Raw genomic sequence first — 18,371 nt, 5'->3', positions numbered from 1 at the left:
CTAGGACGTGAGCTTCGAGTAGCTGGGGGGAGAAAACCTCCGTCTCAGGTACTTGAGGACGTAGAGGGGCAGGCAGCTCACCAGGGTGATGACAGTGACCTTCCACAGGAACGACAGGGTGGCAATGAAGTAAACATCTGTGTGGAGAAACGAACACAGAGTCAAAAACATGGGGAGGACCTTCTGGGAAGGGGTGCAGAAAAGCAGTTCAATCTACCAGCGCTTCCTTCTGCCCATGGCACGGCTGGAACTGGATCATCTTTAAGGTCCCTTCCAACCCAGGCCATTCTATGATTTTATAATTCTTAAAACTGCCCCACCTCCATATTCAAGTTCAAAGCTCATATGATACCTGGCTCCTCACTCCTCTGCCCCTCTCTTCCCCAGAAGATGCAGATGTGCCGTGCAGGGGGGTGTAAGGAATGTGACTGTCACAGGTAACTGCCCTCCCAAACCCCACCTGACACAGGGATATCCTCCTGGCACTGCCAAGCACTGCGTGTCCTCCCACTCTGGGAGCTGCCTCTGCTGCTTGGCTGAGCCCAGCAAACACAGCTCTTGACTCAGAACACCTCAGAATCTTTACAAAATGAGTAGAAGCATAGTTCAAAATGGAACTCGTATAACCACATGCAAGACAGATCGATCCAGCCATGGGGAAGTTATCCCTGTTGCCTTCAGTTAGGAAAGAGCTTTATGGAAGAAGTAGTGACATCTTGTGGTTCCTGCACGAACACTGGAGCAAGCCCATGGGTCTGATATTTGCAACGTGACAGTTACTGGGGGAATCTGGAATTCCTCACCCTTTTCCCTCTAGCCAGGGAATAGGATTAGTTCTGCTGCAGGCAACTAAAATACCACCACCAACCAAACCCATAAGAGAATGGTCCCAATGAACAGATAAAATACGGGAAGTTTTCGGAGGCAGCTCCTTCACCCAGTTTAAAAACAGTTTGCTGTTTTCAATCCAACAGCAGAGACTTCAATCTTTAATCTCAAATTCCCATATGGAAATAAAGGCCACTGCTACATGAAAGAGCTGACACATGCTGGAGCTCAAAGTATGGATGAGATTCCCAGCACAGTCTGCTGACCACCTTGACCTTCTCTAGCATTTTGCTATGGGAAGGAACCATAAAGTATCTTCCAAGTGCCTTCAAATCACAGAGCTTACTCTGGTACCACTGTCACTGTGCCCGTTGCTGGCTCTACCAGCTGTCTTTTGCTCAATTCAGCTCTTTGCAGTCAGCATCCAGGCCATGAACTGACTGAGGAGAGCATCCACCCTTACCAATAAACTCGTGCAAGAAGACCAGGGAAGCGATGTAGCAGGAGAGGCTGAGCAGCTCAGCCACGATCATGAGCCAGTGCCACGTCTGGATTGTCAGTGCCACCATCAGCAACTCAGTGAGAATCAGCGACGTGAAGGAAATGGCAACAATGTGCACAAATTCGGATTCAAAGAGGAGGAGTGCTCCATACATGATGATGCTACCTGCAAGGGAATGGAACTATTTGAGTCAAACACCAGGCTCAGCTCTAAAACCCACACTTAGGTCTTGGAAAGGCTGAAACAATCCTATCTTGAGGCTGTTTTTCATGAAACCTGATGAATGTAACAACAACGAATCAGTTACTATTTAGGAGACAGAACTGATGAGAAGACAGGGAAAAGTTACAACAGAGGTACCCAAGGTTTTCTAACAGTCTATCATATTCATGGACACATGCAGATAGGAAATTAATACATGCTGGTTTGGCAACTGGAGATCTTTAACATCATGAAACTCTATCCTCCCAGAAAAGCACTTGGTCACTAGTCAGGAGCTAAAAGATATCAAATTCTTCTATATCCTACTGCACTGCCTTGGTGCCAAGAGGCAGCAAAGTGTTGAAAAGCTCAGTGGATGCAAGTGAGCCTCAGTTTGCAGTGCCTGGGCTGGGATCTCTCCCCTTCACACCTCCCCCTAAGAGAATCCCATTAAAGCTCTGCTAACGAGGCATTGTTTGTGCTCCTATCCTGGCTGGCCAGGGCTCGCTCCAGGCCACCTGCACAAATAACTCATGTGAGCAGCATGAGTAATCCACACCAACATCCATCACCCAGGCTGCCTCCGGAAGGGAAAACCTGCGAGGGAACGGAGCTCGAGCCACAGAGTTCAAATCCAGCTGTGAACTTTCCAAACTTTGGGACTGCTCAAGTTTTGGTCGGGCTCATCTCTGCTAGCAACTGGCCCCGTTGTTTGGCCGCTGTTTGCTGGTTATTGAGCACATCACTGGTGAAGTCACTTTAACCAAACCCTGTAACCAGAGAGTGCTCTTAGCTCAAGGAGGAATCTTTCCCCCCACGCATCACCCTCTGGCTGCAGCTTCCCACCACTTGGGAGTGTTCTACCCGTGCCTTGGCTTTGCCATTGTGTTACACGGCATCCCAAGCCCTTGATCCCTGTTGTAGGACTCCTGTGACAGATTTCAGAAAATGAAGGTAACAGAGATTTGTTACCTTCATTTGTAACACTCCTAGATTCACTCCCTGCTGAGGATGGCGACATCAATTAAATCCATAAGAATTACCTACTTTTTTTGACCCATTATTCTAACTTGTGTAGATAAAGGAGTTTTGGAAAACAAGAAATATTGCCACTTCAGCTTTTAGCTCCACATTATTGACCTGTTTTCCACAATTCCCTGATTAACACTCAGAGAGAGTATTTGAGTTTGAGGGTACTTGATTAAAACAACGACAAAATGAAAGAAAAGACCTTCTTAGATACATACCCAAATTACTACATCCACTGTTGAAAATGCATTGTAATTGAGGCATTTACTTAATTGCTGAGCAGCCTAATTAGAGTGTATGGGATATGATCAAGAACCTGAGCTCGACTCCGACCCTGCATTACAGATGGCTGTGAAGCAACCAGAACTATTGCCACTTCCATTTCTGGATAAAATACAGAAAGCTACAGATGCTGCATTTTCCATGTTGACAAAAACCTGCAAAATCTCTAGATTGGAGAACTTTTTCCAAAAGAAGGGGAGAGTCATGAGCTCTGCTTTACAGATGGGGCAACTACAGCACTGCAAGGAACTTGCACTAAATTACAGTGCATGGCTCTGATGGGAAGAGGCACAATGGTTTGAATTCTACATCACAGGGTTGACCAATTACTGCCAATATTTGGTTTCAGATGATTTTTTCCTTTGGTAATGCTACTGACATTTTCCCAGACAAAAAAATATATATTCATCACCACAAGGATACTTTGGGAAATTCATTTCATGCCTTACTTAGCTTCCTGCAATACAGAAACTTAGGTAGTCACACACACACAAACATCTAAAGGCACAAGCAGAAGTTGATTTCTTACCTTGATAAATGCTTATCAAGACCCAGATTAAAAATGTTTTGTATGACAATGGTCGTCCCTGGGTGGGGGGAAAAAAAAGACAAAGGGTTTTCTTTTATGAAAATTCATTTACTGATCAACTTGGAAATTAATAAGAGAATTGGAAAGTGCTTTGGAAAAATAATTAAATAAAACAAATCAAACAACCCTGAGGCAGTGCCCCTTTATTCTCATTTTTCCGGGTGCTCAAAGGGACTGTGGAAGCTCAGGGCTCCCACAGCCCAGCCTGGTCCTCACTGCACACACAATTAATTCAGTGCAAAGATGTCTCAGGAGTTTAGTCACCAAACTGTGAAATATAAGATGTGTGTACACACATATATGTGAATACATTAATATTGTATTTCTAGACACACACAAATCACCTTCATATTGAAGGCAGATAGATTTTTAAAAACCATCTCCAGCCAACACAGCCATACCAGCACAAAACCCCCTATGTTTAGACCAGGCCTAAGGATGGTTGAAGAATTAGTGGTTTATGACATAAGAGACAACATACAAGTGAAACCAGATGGAGGCTTATTGAGGCTCTGGAAAAACAGGCTGTGCTTCTGAGAGTATCTGTTAAACAGGAATCCTTGAGGGAAAGAATCTGGTGAAGACTCAGTCCACCCTTTCCTTCAATTAAGAAAGATGTTCCCAGGCTGCATACCCCAGTTACTCAAAACATTTTCCAGGGAGGAAGAAAAAAAAATTACAAAGGAACCTAAGACAAGATTTACCTTCCTGGTATTTCTATGGTAAACATAAAATAAAGTTCTCTTTGTCTAAGGAGAAGAACCCGACTTAGATGCTAAAGCTACAAAAATGGCACAGCAAGCAAACCTTTAGATCATGCTCAAGTCAAATTTCTACTGAAGAAACTCTGGGATAACCTCCTGCCTCCATCAAATGAGCATATCCCTTCTCCTCTTCCCTTTTCTGGCGTCAGGACAGTGCCAAATCCCCAACAGTTTCTCTTTTCCCTTTATTATGGAACAAATTGGTAATATTAAATCCCTAGAATTTCCCACAGAATGGAACTTCTACTTCCCCAGCCGTTTCTAATAAATTGCAGTTCATGTAGCATTCAATAAGCAGCTCTCAGGAATTCTGCTTCTATCTGTTAATTCACATTTGACTTTAACAGAATTTTGCTTGAAAATGCCTGATAAAGTTCTGGATCTCCTGACAATGTATGTGACTTTACACATTTACAGTTTCAGATCAAGATGAGGATCTTGCCTTAAACCAAAACACACGAACAAAAGTCTCCCACACCTTAAGAAGATCTTTGTAGAGCTCTGGGTACAACATTGCAACTTCAGATTTCACATCCTTGTCCAGGACAAGAGAAAACACGGGGAACATGGTGTAAATTGTGGAGTACCTGGAAGGAAGGCAGAAGACCAGTAAATTATTTCAGGTGGAGATGAACAAACAAATGCCAGGCTCCAGAAATTTACGTGCTAAATAATGCACACATTATAAAAACTTGCAAAGGGAACACAGCAGAGTTTTGCAGGTAGGATAAAACCATCAGGCTGGCTTTTTGAGTGACTTTTGATCAGGAACACTCAAACACAGGTGACTGGTTCAAGTATTGCAGTGGGTTATTAATGGAGCCAAGGACTGACCTGTGCCCATCCCAAAGTCTGCTCTAGAGCTCAAGTTTGATTCTGTTTGCCTCAGAAGGGAATGGAGATGAATTTGCTGGGTTTTTTAAATTATGTACTCAAAAGTGTAAGAAGTCATAGAGGGATTACAGCTGCAATGCCCTGTTTTAGACAGGTTTTGGACAGGAACTGACTCCTCCTATTGTAGAGGTTGGGTTGTCTCTCTCCCTGACACTGCCAGGAGCAGGGCACTGCCTCTCACTGCTGTGCAGACACCAGCCCAGCACAACTGTCCCTCTGCTTTTACTGGGATCAAAGGAACATTCCTGGAGGATGGGCTGCTTCACAAATGTGACAAACCATCCTGCTGGAAAGGTTTCTGGAAGTGTCTGCACTGACTGCTCAGAGCAGAGGAGCACGAAGGGGACAAGGCTCACACCCATCCCCTGAAGCAGCCGTAACAGAGGGGATGTGCATGGCTTGCATGTTAATCAGCCCAGAAGTGTTCATTGTGCAGAGGCTTTCCTCATTACCAGTAAAAAGTGACCTCTTACCCAATGATGAGGAAGCCTTGGTAGAGAGGAACCGAAGCAAAGTAAAATACTGATGAGAAAACAGCCTAGAAAAGAAATGAGCTTTTTAGGCACTAAGAAACCGCAGTAAAAGTACAGCTTAAAAATACACTCTGCTCAAACTGCAACATTCTTGCAGTGGGTTCTCCAAATTCCTGAAATGAAGACAGACTAATGGAATATCAACCCTTTCTATTCCTTTGGAGCAGCTGCTGGTATTTGTCCAATACCATGAACTTTCTCGTGTGTTTTCATATTGAAGTAACATCCTCAAGTCCCAACCCATGAAAATTCTCAGGACAAGAAATGATGGCATCCAAAATGAGACACAGGACCTTTCCTTTAGGATTTGGCTTCTCCACCTCGCTTTGGAAACCCCCTCCTGGGAGCCCCTTTACCTGCATGGTGCTGATGCAGAGGCTCCTGTGGATCACAAACTGGCTGAGGGCTGCAGACCTCTTGTAGCTGTTCCTTCCATGGACCATGAGCAAACGACCCAGGTGCTTGAACTGAGTGATGGAGAAATCGGCTGCCAGCGATGCCTGCTTCCCTTCCTGGGAACAAGAGCAAGGAAGAGCACAGTGAGATCACTTCAGTACTGGAAACAAAGAATATCATGTTATTATTGAGTTATCACTGACAGAATTTCCAGGAATATTTGCAATATGTTAGGTGAGGGAGAGTATTGCCTCAGCACTTCTCCTTCCACTGTGGATTTTAAGCAAAGAGCAAAAATATGAGGAGAATTTCCATTTGAACCTTGGCCTCCAATTCTAAGCAACCTCTGGATTCTGATTCACCACACACGTTAACATGACACTCCTATCAAGTCAGTGCTGAACACAAATTATGTGTCTCAAAAGTTCACTCAATTTTGGCTCACTGCAAGCAGAGTCTGTCTGCTGCTGCCAATCCAGCCCTGCAGCTCCACACAGCTCCATATGCAGGAATCAGAGTTCCAACCCAAATTTTGTTTTGCAAACTAACATGAACAGTATTTAATTGTGCACATAGGGTATATCTTATCAGTGTAATTATAACTCCAGCATTTGGAGCATCTAAAACCCCCCAAACTAACATGAGGGTCCAAATTCAGGTACTCTGCCAAGAACCAAATAACGAATTTGAACTCTCTTTAACAGTAGTCTCCTTTATAGCCAAATTATTTCTCACGATAGGGCTACCAGTCTGATGATGATTCTTGTGGGAGCTTGTTCCCTTTCTTGCACAAATTTCTGAGGATTCATTTAAGAGTTGCTTGAAAACTGGCCACAGAAATTCTCATGAAACATGAGGTAATCTCACCTTTCCTTCAACCCCAACACCACAGTCAGCCTCCTGAATCATGCTAACATCATTCCCTCCATCACCTGCAGGGCAGAGCACAAACAAAACTGGGAGTTAAGCAACAGGGGCAATCTGCAACCCCACCAAAGTCATCTGCACCACACGGTAATATTACAAGAAACGCTTAACCCAATCAACAAGAACAAGAGTTTAAATAGAAATCATGAATTTAAGTTCTTAAGTTTGTTTCAATAGACAGGTCAGTGATTGATTTATCTCGCTTGTAGGTGGTACCATTATATCTACAATGCTGAAACAAAGCTCTCAGATTAACAGTGGCACTTCACCTGGTCAGCTTCAAGCTCTGTTTTGCAAAGATGCCACCTGAAAGGATTATGAGGAGTTTGGCACTGAATTTCCACGTGCAAAATTTCATCTTCGCAATCGTCCCAAAAAACCACCGCTCCCTAAATCAGCATTTCCAGGTGCTATGAGATGATGTGAGACTGTTCCTCTAAAAGAAGAGATTGCAGGTGCCATCCTGCGTGGTCACCTCTCCCCAGCTGGTCACTTACCCACGGCACAGGTGAGTTTGCCCGTCCTCTCCTGGAGCAGCCTCACGATCTGGGCTTTCTGGGTGGGGGCGCAGCGGCAGCACACGACAGCGGGGCACTGGCACGCCAGCTCCATGAACTCGTACTCGTAGTACTTCAGGCACACCTGATTGACACACAGCACACACCTGACTGACACACAGCACACACCTGACTGACACACAGCACACACCTGATTGACACACAGCACACACCTGACTGACACACAGCACACACCTGACTGACAGCCTGCTCTCTGGGCAGGAGGGTTTCTCCAGCCCAGGCTCTGGGGCTGTCCCTACCTCCAGCGAGTCCCCCGAGATGACCAGGGCGCAGTCGTGCTTGCGGCGGAAGGCGTTCAGCTCCAGGTGGGCTTCTCCTCGGTTTGTCACCTGGGGGAGGATGGAAGTGAGCAAGGTGTGCTTCACTGGGGTGACAGAACAACAGAGAGTCCTGGGGGAGCAAAGGTACCACGGCCAGGAAACTGAGTTAGGGCATGCAGTCACAGAAACAAAAACTTGGGGTAGGGTAGAAAGCTGGGTCAAAAGAATAAAAATATCCTGCTGGAAAACAGCTGTGATCTCACACCCCTCCTGTCCCAGAGTGTGGGCCCCCTGAGAGAGGGGTCTGTGGGTGTTACTCACTAGTCTGAATATATGGATGTCCTGTGTCCGTGTCACCAGATGCGCGTTCTTGGCTGTACACGTGGCTGTCTCCAGCTTATCCCCTGTCAGCATCCACACCTAAAATCCAAACACTTCACGTATTAAATAAAGCTTAACAGCCACGTCTGCAGGACCTCTGCAAGTACCACCTGCCACTTCAGGCTTATAAAAGGACTGTTAAAACACACATACAAATTATTCTTCTAAAAAACCCTTATTTTAAAACACACAAGAAAATTCTCACATGTGAAAGAAAGCAAAGCTCTTAAAGAGGCTGAGACACAAAGGAAGTTACAAACAGCGTGTAACATTTTTCCCACCTGCAATATTTCAAGATTCTGCTGATAAACCCGCAAAATGCAAGCTAAAAAAATGTGTATTTGTGTGTTAACGTGTCCCTCCCCAGCCATTTCTCAACCGGGCCCTGCTGCAGAAAGATCCCTCCTGGCCCAGCCAGAAATGTGGATGATGCAACTGGGGTTAGCTCAGTGCTGATGTGTACGTCTGGAACACACTAACTTGGTTGAGGGGTTTTTTTTAGATTTTTTTTTTTTAAAACCTACACTGCTCCTTTTATTTAGTGCTGGTGAGGGGAGGGAGTTGGAAAGCAATGTCAGCAGCAATGGCTGGGAATTCCTTCTCCAGTGTAAATATATCACAGTGAGTTTGGTTTTTTCCACTGGTGATTTTATTCTTTCAAGACACTGCCCAAGAATATTTAATGAAAAATACAAAAACCTCAAGAAAAATCCCAAAACATCAACAAAAAAAAAAAAAAAACCCCACATAAAGACTCAATTATTTGTTTGATATTCTGAGGTTGGAAAGAGATTTGATCTTAACAAGATGGTCCCTGTCATGAATTGCGAGACCCCCTTCACTCTGGATTTACTGCTCATGTGCAGTGCCCTGATGAACACTGCAGGGCAAGGAGTGCTCAGCACATCCCACACCAGCTCCAGCCAAGGTGGGGGAAAAGGAAAGAAGGAAACCCCTTTGGAGTGCTGGGCCAGGACTACGACATCACTAAGGAACTCTGATTCCCCTGGTCTTACTTCTCTGCTCTAGCCTCTGCTGTTTACAGGGATGGCTCCAAACAAAAAGCACTTTTGGAAGTTTGTCCCAAGCCTTGAATTCCACTTCCTACCTAACCCCCAAACACACAGCCCTGATTTGTATTGACAGTAGGGCTTCAGATTTTTGCTCACTTTGCGACTTAAAGCAGAGAAACCACAACCAGGACCTTTCACTTACTTTTCTTACCCAAATCTGAATGTTTAATCCATTTTTTCCCTTTTGCAAGGCTGACAAAGTTTTCAGAGAGAGAACCTATGCAGGCACCACAGCAGCTCCCTCACTGCTGAGCACAGCTAAGGCTGTAGGTGTGGAGTCAGAGATGCCGGAGCCCAGAAAGCTGGAAAAAACCCATCCAGTCCCTGATTCTCTTGGCTCAGACTCCCCTCTAGTGGCTACTGAAAACGTGGATATCCACAGCTCCAAGCCCAGCACGGGGTTCAGGCACCACAAAGCAAACACATCCAAACCTGCCTTGTTTCATGCAACTCCCCGAAAGAAGAATTGCCCCAAAGGCTCCTGTTGCACCCCCCTTGTGCCCACAGAGAAAGATTCCTTTCTCTGCAGGAGGAGCCAGGGCGTGTGAGGGGATGAAAAGCACAAGAGGTGACTCGTGTGTTACCATTTACTCCTTGCAGCATGTTCTGTTCCCAAAGCAATGGTTAAAGGCCCAACAGGGCCCCCAGCTCCCTTAATTTCCTGCCCGTGCGACAGTGCCACGCACTCCAGAGGGTCTCAGGGTTGCTGCTGGAGCACCCCTGGGCTAGGCAGACCTTGATGCCAGCGTTCCTCAGCGTCTCCAGCGTGGGCCTGACGTCTGTCTGCAGCTGATCCTCCACCCCAGTGAGACACAGCAGCTCCATCTCCATCTCCAGGCTCTCGATGACCGTGGCCACCTTGAGGGAGCGGTCGTGCACGCTCAGCTTGGCCTGGACGTAGCGTGCCTGGGGACAGACAGCATGGTCAGCCTGTCTTTGGGGCACACAGGGCTGACCAGCTCCAGGGTGAAGCAGTTAACCTCCCTCTGTGGCCTTCCACCTGGTCTAGGGAAAGGTGGCCTCTGTGCACAGCCTGGAAACACACAGTCTTTAAGGTCCCTGCCAACCCAGGCCACTCTGTGATCCCATGATTAGAGATGGAACCTGTAAGGGCTGGTGAACACGAGGTGCCTGTCACAGAGTAAGGTGGAAAGTGCTTCAGGGGGTTGGTGCTGCTGCTGGTGGGCAGGACAGGGCACAGCATGACCTTGGGTACACAAAGGCAGCTGCTGGAGTGGCACCTGCAGAGAGCCTGCAAGCAGCTCCCTCCCACCACGGGCAACACTTCTAGAAACAATGGCACCAGAGAAGCCTGATCAGCTCCACTACCACATCTCTGCATTAACTGAACAGTTCCCCTTCCCATTCTGCCTGCCTGGCTAAGCCAGTCAGTGCCCTGGGGAGAGACCCAAACCCCACACGTGGAGCCCGTGTTTCCAGGGAGCTCTCTGGGTTGTATTCTGGTTGTTTGCAGCTTCCCTGGATGTCAGAATGCAACAATGGAAATTAAAAGCCAGCACATTTCCCAAACTTGTCTAACAAATGATGAGAATTTTCAGAATTTATAACCACAAGAGATTATAAGGCAGGATTCAGGAACTGCTTGAGAGGGTCTTGGATGGGATACCCACTTCATACCTATCACTTGAAAGGAACTGATTAAGAATATCAAGACATTTTAGAACAACAATTCTAGCAGACAGTTGGGAGACAAGAGGCAGCATTATCACAAGAGCTTTGTGAGAATCACTTAGTGATTGTTTGTTTAAAAACAAAGGAAAAAACCCAAATAAAAACTTACTTCAAAGTCTTGATACTGCTCTTCCGTCAGAGACTTCTTGGCCACAACAAGAACCCTCAGGCCTTCCCGAGCCATGTTACCACACTGCAAGGAAGGATCACATTGTAAACCATCAACTCCATCTCCACTGAAATGGTTTATGCACAGCAGGGTGGAGATGGCAGTGTAAGATAGCAAGTTAAGAAAATAATCATCCCATTTGAGCAACCCCAGTGAGTCTATAAGATCTGATAAAGTGCATGATAAACTCTGAAGAGGGGATCTGCAATGGTTTGTGACCTATCCCACTGATCAGGAAGAAAAATGCCCTCTCTGCTATACCAGAGTGACAGAAACAATCCCATTGATTAAATTTTCTCTGTCTCTAAGTAAAAAAGGGCACAAGCCTGTGATTTGTAGACTTCACATCTTTGGCTCTTTAATGTAAGACCAAGTTATAATTATTTCTCTGAAGACCAGAGAACCAGTAACTGAAGCTACTGCTGTGGCTGCCCCTGGATCCCTGGCAGTGTCCAAGGCCAGGCTGGACATTGGGGCTTGGAGCAATCTGGGACAGTGGGAGGTGTCCCTGCCCATGGCAGGGGTGGGATGGGATGGGCTTTAAGGTCCTTCCCAACCCAAACCATTCTGGTATTTCATGAACTCTGTGCCGCCATTAATGCTAACCTGACAAACACATCCCAGTACAACGCTGCCAAATATACTTTTGAAATTAGACCTTACAGGCTAAAATAGATCCAAGCACAGAATCAATCCCAGGACAAATCTGGTGAGTGTCAATCAGTTTTGAGCAAAACCCATTTTATGTACAGGACTTATCCCACATTAAACATGCTGAACTGCCACTGACTTCCTTGTTACTGTGGATATATTTGGCTGAGGACTAATCCAATGAATTGCCAAGATCAGTGACCTTCTGGCTTGCAGGTATTTTAGCAGTTAGCTCCCCCCTGCTGCAGAGAGAAGCAGGAGCAGCCCTCCCGTACCTCCTCCTCCAGCCAGTCGTTGTACTGCACGATGCCAGCCATCACCACATCTGCCCCCTTCATGTAGAACGTGATCTCTCCTGTGGATTCATCCTGCAGAGCAAACACAGCAGCCTGAGCTGGGACAACATCAACAGATTTGGAGGGCCCTCAGCAAACTGAGTGACGAATTCTCAGCACAGCAGCCACAGAACTGGCTGCTCTGGGTCAGGTGAAGGGCCACCAGCTCCACTTCCTGTCTCAGGGCCAGAAGGAGATGCCTATTCAATTGCAACTCAGGTCCTTGCAGCAGGAATTAATGCTTTAGACAAGGAGGATCAGCTTTTTAATCAGTATCTCCACACAGACAGACCCCTCCCAGCCCTGACTGCCTGTGAGTCCAGAACAGCCTTAAGCCCTCACCTTGAAACTTGATTTTCACTTACCTGAAACAACAAAACAGATGCACAAAGCTGAAGAGAGTCAAAATCACTCTGATTTACCTGCTCTGTTACACTATATGGAATAAGCAGAATTAAAGCTCATGCTTGCCACAGAAAGCTTAAGTTGCTGCCTGCCTTACCTGATTCAAGGAGTTTATAGGCTGCAAGCAAAGCATATTTGCATTACTACAAATTTAAAAGTCTCTTCTAAGCAGCTAGATACCTAAGGAGGCCACAGCTATGAGAATTACAAGCTAATGGAAATGCTGGCAATTTCCTCAAAGGAGACAAAACAATGAGTAAGGAACAAACTGCTCTGTAAACCAAGACAGCCACCAGGGACAGGAGGAAAACAAACTTGAAATGCAAAACCAAAAAGCCCAGGAAGGTCTGAAACAAACAGCTGTGAATGAAGGGGGCAAAGTACTTTAGGGAAAAAAAAGAAATGAAAGAGTGGACACTTGTTCATTCTCTCACTAATATGTGGGTCAGTCTGTTCCACCATGACAGAAATTAGCAGTGGAGGTTCTCACACATGAATAGGTTAAAAGCCCCATGTCCCATGGCACTGGAAAAACAGAGTTTAAATCCATAGCAAAAAAAAGGCAAAAAGTAGTATATCCACCTGAAGTGGATACTGAAACTGCAAAGAAGGAAGTCTCTTGGATAAGGAAATTAATAATTAGCCAAGGATAACAAAGCTCCTTTACTGAATATTATTGCCAAGCTCACGGAGATATTCACAAGGAAGATGCTCATGATTAAGCCTAAGTGTCCTGGAACATCCAGCCCTCACACACTGATACACATCCCAGAGGAAAACGGGTGTCACTCCTCCAAAACAACTAGAATCTGCTTAAATAAAACACACCACTTCTGGCAGCAGCCAAAGGTAAAGGTTTATCTATGAAATTATTTGATTAAAGAGTGTCTAACAACATCTCTGTAGGAAACTGAATAAAGACTGCACTTCCCGTGCTGCAGAGCTGGCTTAAGATAGTTTAGACTTTTTGTCCAATATAAATACTGTATCAGCTATCTCCTTGCATTAGTCATTTCCTCTGCCCGAGTTCAGGAGGAGGTTAGTGCGTTCTCAGATCATGGCAAGATCACTCTATAAATCTACACACAGATTTGCCAGTTATACTGTTTTGGAGAAGCATCTTTTTCCACAATGGTCTGCCTCTGGCCACGGTTCAAAGGCTCCTTTCAATTCCAGATATGACAATAGCACTATCTCTGCTCTACAACAAAGATCATTCCACATGGGTAAGGGGAAAAAAAACACTAAGAAAACGAAGAATGGAAAATATTGTGGTCAAACAAACAGGCCTTCTTCAAAGGGCAAGATAAGTCAGTGCACACTATGGTGAGGAGGCTGCTTGGGTAGAACAGGATTTCTTAGAACTGAAATAATCAGGTACAGAAATAACAGCTGAGTGCAAGGAAACACTCAGATATTGCAAAAATATCCCAAACCAGGCAACATTTGCGACTTGTTTTCGCTATTAACTATTGCTTTATTTACTAGAAGTTACGTGTTGAAGGAGATCTTTTCCTAGGGGCCAGAGCAGCCAGGATGTGCTGTGGAGATGGTGCCTGAAGGGACAGCCCTGCTGGGCTGGACACAGGAACCACTGCTCACACTCTGTCCCCAGGCTGTGCAGGAAGCCTGCAAAATTCTCACAAGGGCTCCCAGCAGCCAGAAAACTGCAGCTTCTAAGGACAGGCAGCACCTGCACAGGTGAGCAGAAATGTTCCCCTTTGGGGTCTGCTCACTGCAGTGCTGAGTGCAGCTGCATCTCCCTCCCTGTGCATTTTCTTCTGGACACTTCGTGCCGCTCACCCTCCCCTATTTCTATTTTTTAAACAAGCAGCACAGTTTAGGAGATGCACTGGAAAGGTCAACTCCCTTCAAGTTGTGGCTCAAACCAAATGGAGTGCCTACACATGCACTCACATGTTTAATTAAAGCACATTCTACTTGATGACTACCTATTTATAATTTTTTTTTAAATGGAAATTACAACCCTGCTTGAAGATGTTATTTTGGAGTATACAGAAACATGGCAAAGCAACACCCAGGCAGTCAACATGTGCTACTCAACCCTAATTCTGCACAGGGCACACAGGGAGATGATTTTAGTGGCTTAGAGAAGCTGAATGGCTACAAAATAAAGACAATCAACAGAGAGGGACCAATACTTCTTTAAAGGTATTTACAGTCAGGATCTAGGCCTGATGTTACTCCCACTGACCACAAGTGGGAGTTTTGCTGGTTTTGCCTAAAATACAAACAGCAAAATCTAAATAGAGAAATACAAACTAGAAAACTTTTTGTTCCTAGTGGGGGAGAAGATAAATAATAGGTAATTTAAAAGGAATAAGCTTCAAATCAAAGAGAGCACTGTTACACTCATGATACGAAAATTTCAGGGCATTCCCTTCTGTTGAGCATATAAAGACAATTTAATGAAGCTCACCCTGGCTTTGATGGTCCACCTCTTAAACCTTTGATAGAACAGCATTTCATCAAAAGCTTGCACTTGCAGTAAAAGCACTGGGGAGAGAGGTTCTTTAGTCCTCCCTCTTCTATTGATAATATTTTTATTCTAGCTCTTGAAAAGATTGCCTGAAGTCTCCACATAATTTTCATTATAAAAGTAATTAATTTGAAGAATTTACACTTGCTGTACTGAACTGGGTACACACTGCACTTGTTGCAGGTATCCTCTGCAGCACAAGATATTTGTGGGAACACTCCAAGTGTACGTTCAATGCATTCCACAGATTTCTAAATCCCCAGATTTAACACAGTGATTACTTTGTACCAGCTCAGCCTCTCAGCCCACTTCCCCTGGCATCCCTGCTCTTGGGCATGTTTTCATACTCCAAAGTCTTCCAAGTGTTTCACTTTGTGTGGTGCCCAGGGAGGATGTGGATCTCGCTGACTGCTGATACCCCAGCCCCACCTGGATGCCCTCCTGTGCCGTGGGCTCTGGGTGACACCTCTGAGCAGGGAGGCCAGCCCAGGTGAGCCCTGGCCCCCTGCCAGGCTGCCCGAGGTGTGACTGCCCCACCCGCAGCCCTTACCCGCACGATGATGCCCATGCGCTTGCTCTCGTAGGTGAAGGGGAAGATCTGCAGGATGGTGAAGTTGAGGATGTGCCCCCCTGGGCTCCTCAGCTGCACTGAGGACTGGTCTCTGCCCACCAGAGTCAAACCCACGCTCTCTGTCCACTGCACCAGGGCCACCTGAGAGGAGAAGGACACGGTGAGGGGTCCTGCCACACCTCCCGAGGGAAGGGGTAGCAGGGGCCTGCAGAGAATTCATCGGTCGTTAATTCATTAGTCATTAATTCATTAGTCATTAATGGTGCTATCAAACAGATCCACTGATAAACACAGGTGCTCCTCCATGGCTCTCCCTAGAGGTTTTTTTCCCCCGATTCAGACACTTCCTGTCAGTATTTTCAGGGTTTGGGCAGCCCAGCTCATGTCTGATGCATCTGTGGCACTGTCCCACACCCTCAGCAGGAGGTGGTCACCTCCCTGCCTTCAACTGCCCCATTGCACTGGACACCAGGAATTTCTCCATGGAAAGGGTGTTCAGGCCTTGGAACTGCCCAGGGAGGTTTGGAGTGCCCATCCCTGGAGGTGCCCAAGGTAGGCCTGGATGTGGCACTCAGTGCTCTGGGCTGAGGACAAGGTGGGCATTGGGCACAGCTGGGATTTGATGGGCTGGGAGGGCTTTTCCAACCTAAATGATTCCATGATTTTGTTCCAAAGGACAACCCTCAGCAAGGGCAGGCACAGGAATCCTCCACCCAGCCCTGGGGTGCCCAAACCTCCTCGGGCACATCAGGCAAATCCCTTTACAAACAGTTACTTTCGGAAAGTGCCACTTCTCAGCTCGCTGTCTATGAAATTAAGAATTCAAAACGATGCATTCACCCTGGATTTACAGTTTCAAAGCCAGAAACACTAATGCAGCACATTAAAAATTCATTTTAAAAAAACCCAAACAAAACGAGCTCTGTGTTGTTCTCTATGTGTTCAGTAGTAACAGCTCAACAACAAACTTCAACAATTTTGCAGTGATCAGCAAGAAAGCTGAGGGCTGGCTCAGACACTTCTTAGCAGAGAACCCTTCTCCCTAAAGATTAAAAAAAACCCAAAAACCAAAACAAAACCCCCAAAACAGCCTCCAGATTGTTCAAGGTTTAACTGAACTGAGGTGGGCATCGTTTTGATTGCAGCCTCTACTATTTAGGGACCTACAAAACTGAGTTCTCTACAAGCTCCCACTCGACTGCAAGCAGAGCCATGCCAGAAGACCAAAGTCTGTATTTTGCTTTCCTGAGAATGCCCCGGAGTGCCCAGCTCAGCTGACACATCCATCTCAGGCTGAGCTTGCTGGGATTTAACTGCAGAAGCTGTCTGGGCAGTAACAGATGGAGCAGCAGCTGACATGAGCCCATCTATCACTGGCCTCCAGAAAAGATCAAGGGATACTTTCCCTAAACAGATTTGAAATACTGGAAGTGTTTTACAGTGACATTTTCAATGGCACAAGAGTGCTGGGCACAGGGTTGCTGTCGACTTGGAAGGTTAATTATCCCTTCTGCCTTTCAGGTTCTGCCTCTACTGCCTCAAGCAACCACAAATACCTCCGTTAAAAATGAAATTTATTTTGGAAAAATCACAAATAAAATTAGAACCTGTAAATACTTGCACTGAGTCTAGATTTTACTAATGAATTGATACAATTGGGACTAACTGGAGAATCTTTAGTGAACTCAGCTCCTTTTCATCCCAAAATCAGGCTTAAAAGAGAACCTAAACCAAACTTTTCCTTTTGTAAAGTAGTCTTAAATTGTCAGATTAAAAAAAAAAGTAATTGAGTTGGCTTTGCCTTGAAAGACTTTTAAATCAATTTGAATCAATATTTGGCTTAATATTAATAAGTTTGTGCAGGCTTACTCACAAAGATTACGACAAATCAAAGGCTCTTTCAAGCTTATCTGTCTCAAAAGTTTCCTCAAGCCATCCTCAGTGCATTAAAGTGTGCAGTCAGATAATCCTCCTAGCAGCCTCCCAGAGCAGAGATGGAGCTTGGCTTTCTGATACTCTGGTTAATAAATAATTATTGGGAATTATTCCCAGCATGATGCTACCTGATGTTCAGTGAGTGCAGCCCTGGCTGTTCCTCTGCCCGTGTTGGTGAGTTCCAAAGGCCTGGAGGTACAACCCTCTGCTCCCAGCTCAGCCTCTTAAAGCATCTCCTTTCACAGACACCTCGGGTGCTCTGAGCCACAGCCAAACAATGAGAAATATTCAGGATGCAAAAGTATATTTACAACTTAGAGGAAGGAGAATTAAAAGCAGGCTTGAAATGCCTCAAACACCTTCAAGGGAGCCCATGCTCACCGATGAGGGAAATCAATAAAGTCTCTGCCAGCATTTTGCAGCTCAGACCAGGGCAGGTCTGACACAGATCTGAGCATTTCAAAGCACAGCAGCCCCAGCAGCTCAGCACAGCATCCTCAAACTTTGCTCTCTCCGACAATTAAATTACCCAAGCCACCACTGAAGTGGATATCGACTAATAAATTTCATTCTAAAGAGACAAATTGATCCTTCTGTGCCATGAGCTGCTCTGCAGGGTCCCCTTTAGGTTGCCTAGGCAGGCAGACAGCAGGCAGAGACCAATTGATCCCGCACCCTTTCATGTCCTGGCAGCTGCCGCCGTTGTCAGGGTTAAAGACTGTTTGCCCAGGAATCCCAGGCACTCTTATCTCTGATCAGATTATATCTATTTCATTTCCCCTGTTAGTTACTGTATGGCTGCAACTGACAACTGGCTCGCAGAGCCCCAAGGCTGTAACTGATATCTGAATAAAGATACTTCAAGACTTCTAAATG

At 45.7% G+C, this 18,371-nt stretch overlaps 1 protein-coding gene across 1 annotated transcript in view; it reads right to left on the bottom strand.

The window, feature by feature from the left end:
* The window catches only part of ATP9A (ATPase phospholipid transporting 9A (putative)), a gene marked incomplete at both ends in the record, with an annotated part of 44,183 nt that continues 25,812 nt past the window's right edge, over positions 1-18,371 (bottom strand). Inside the window, 14 exons of the mRNA XM_082292662.1 lie at positions 1-137; positions 1,292-1,495; positions 3,372-3,429; positions 4,674-4,782; positions 5,563-5,627; positions 5,979-6,134; positions 6,886-6,950; positions 7,443-7,587; positions 7,763-7,852; positions 8,105-8,203; positions 9,973-10,143; positions 11,039-11,122; positions 12,025-12,117; positions 15,540-15,701. Coding sequence (XP_082148788.1) covers positions 1-137; positions 1,292-1,495; positions 3,372-3,429; positions 4,674-4,782; positions 5,563-5,627; positions 5,979-6,134; positions 6,886-6,950; positions 7,443-7,587; positions 7,763-7,852; positions 8,105-8,203; positions 9,973-10,143; positions 11,039-11,122; positions 12,025-12,117; positions 15,540-15,701 — 1,638 coding nt within the window. The remainder of the gene's footprint in view (positions 138-1,291; positions 1,496-3,371; positions 3,430-4,673; positions 4,783-5,562; positions 5,628-5,978; positions 6,135-6,885; positions 6,951-7,442; positions 7,588-7,762; positions 7,853-8,104; positions 8,204-9,972; positions 10,144-11,038; positions 11,123-12,024; positions 12,118-15,539; positions 15,702-18,371) is intronic.

The sequence above is a fragment of the Coloeus monedula genome (assembly GCF_965178545.1).
Source record: "Coloeus monedula genome assembly, chromosome: 17".
Classification (NCBI taxonomy): Eukaryota; Metazoa; Chordata; class Aves; order Passeriformes; family Corvidae; genus Coloeus; species Coloeus monedula.
This window is presented reverse-complemented; position numbering and strand designations above follow the sequence as displayed.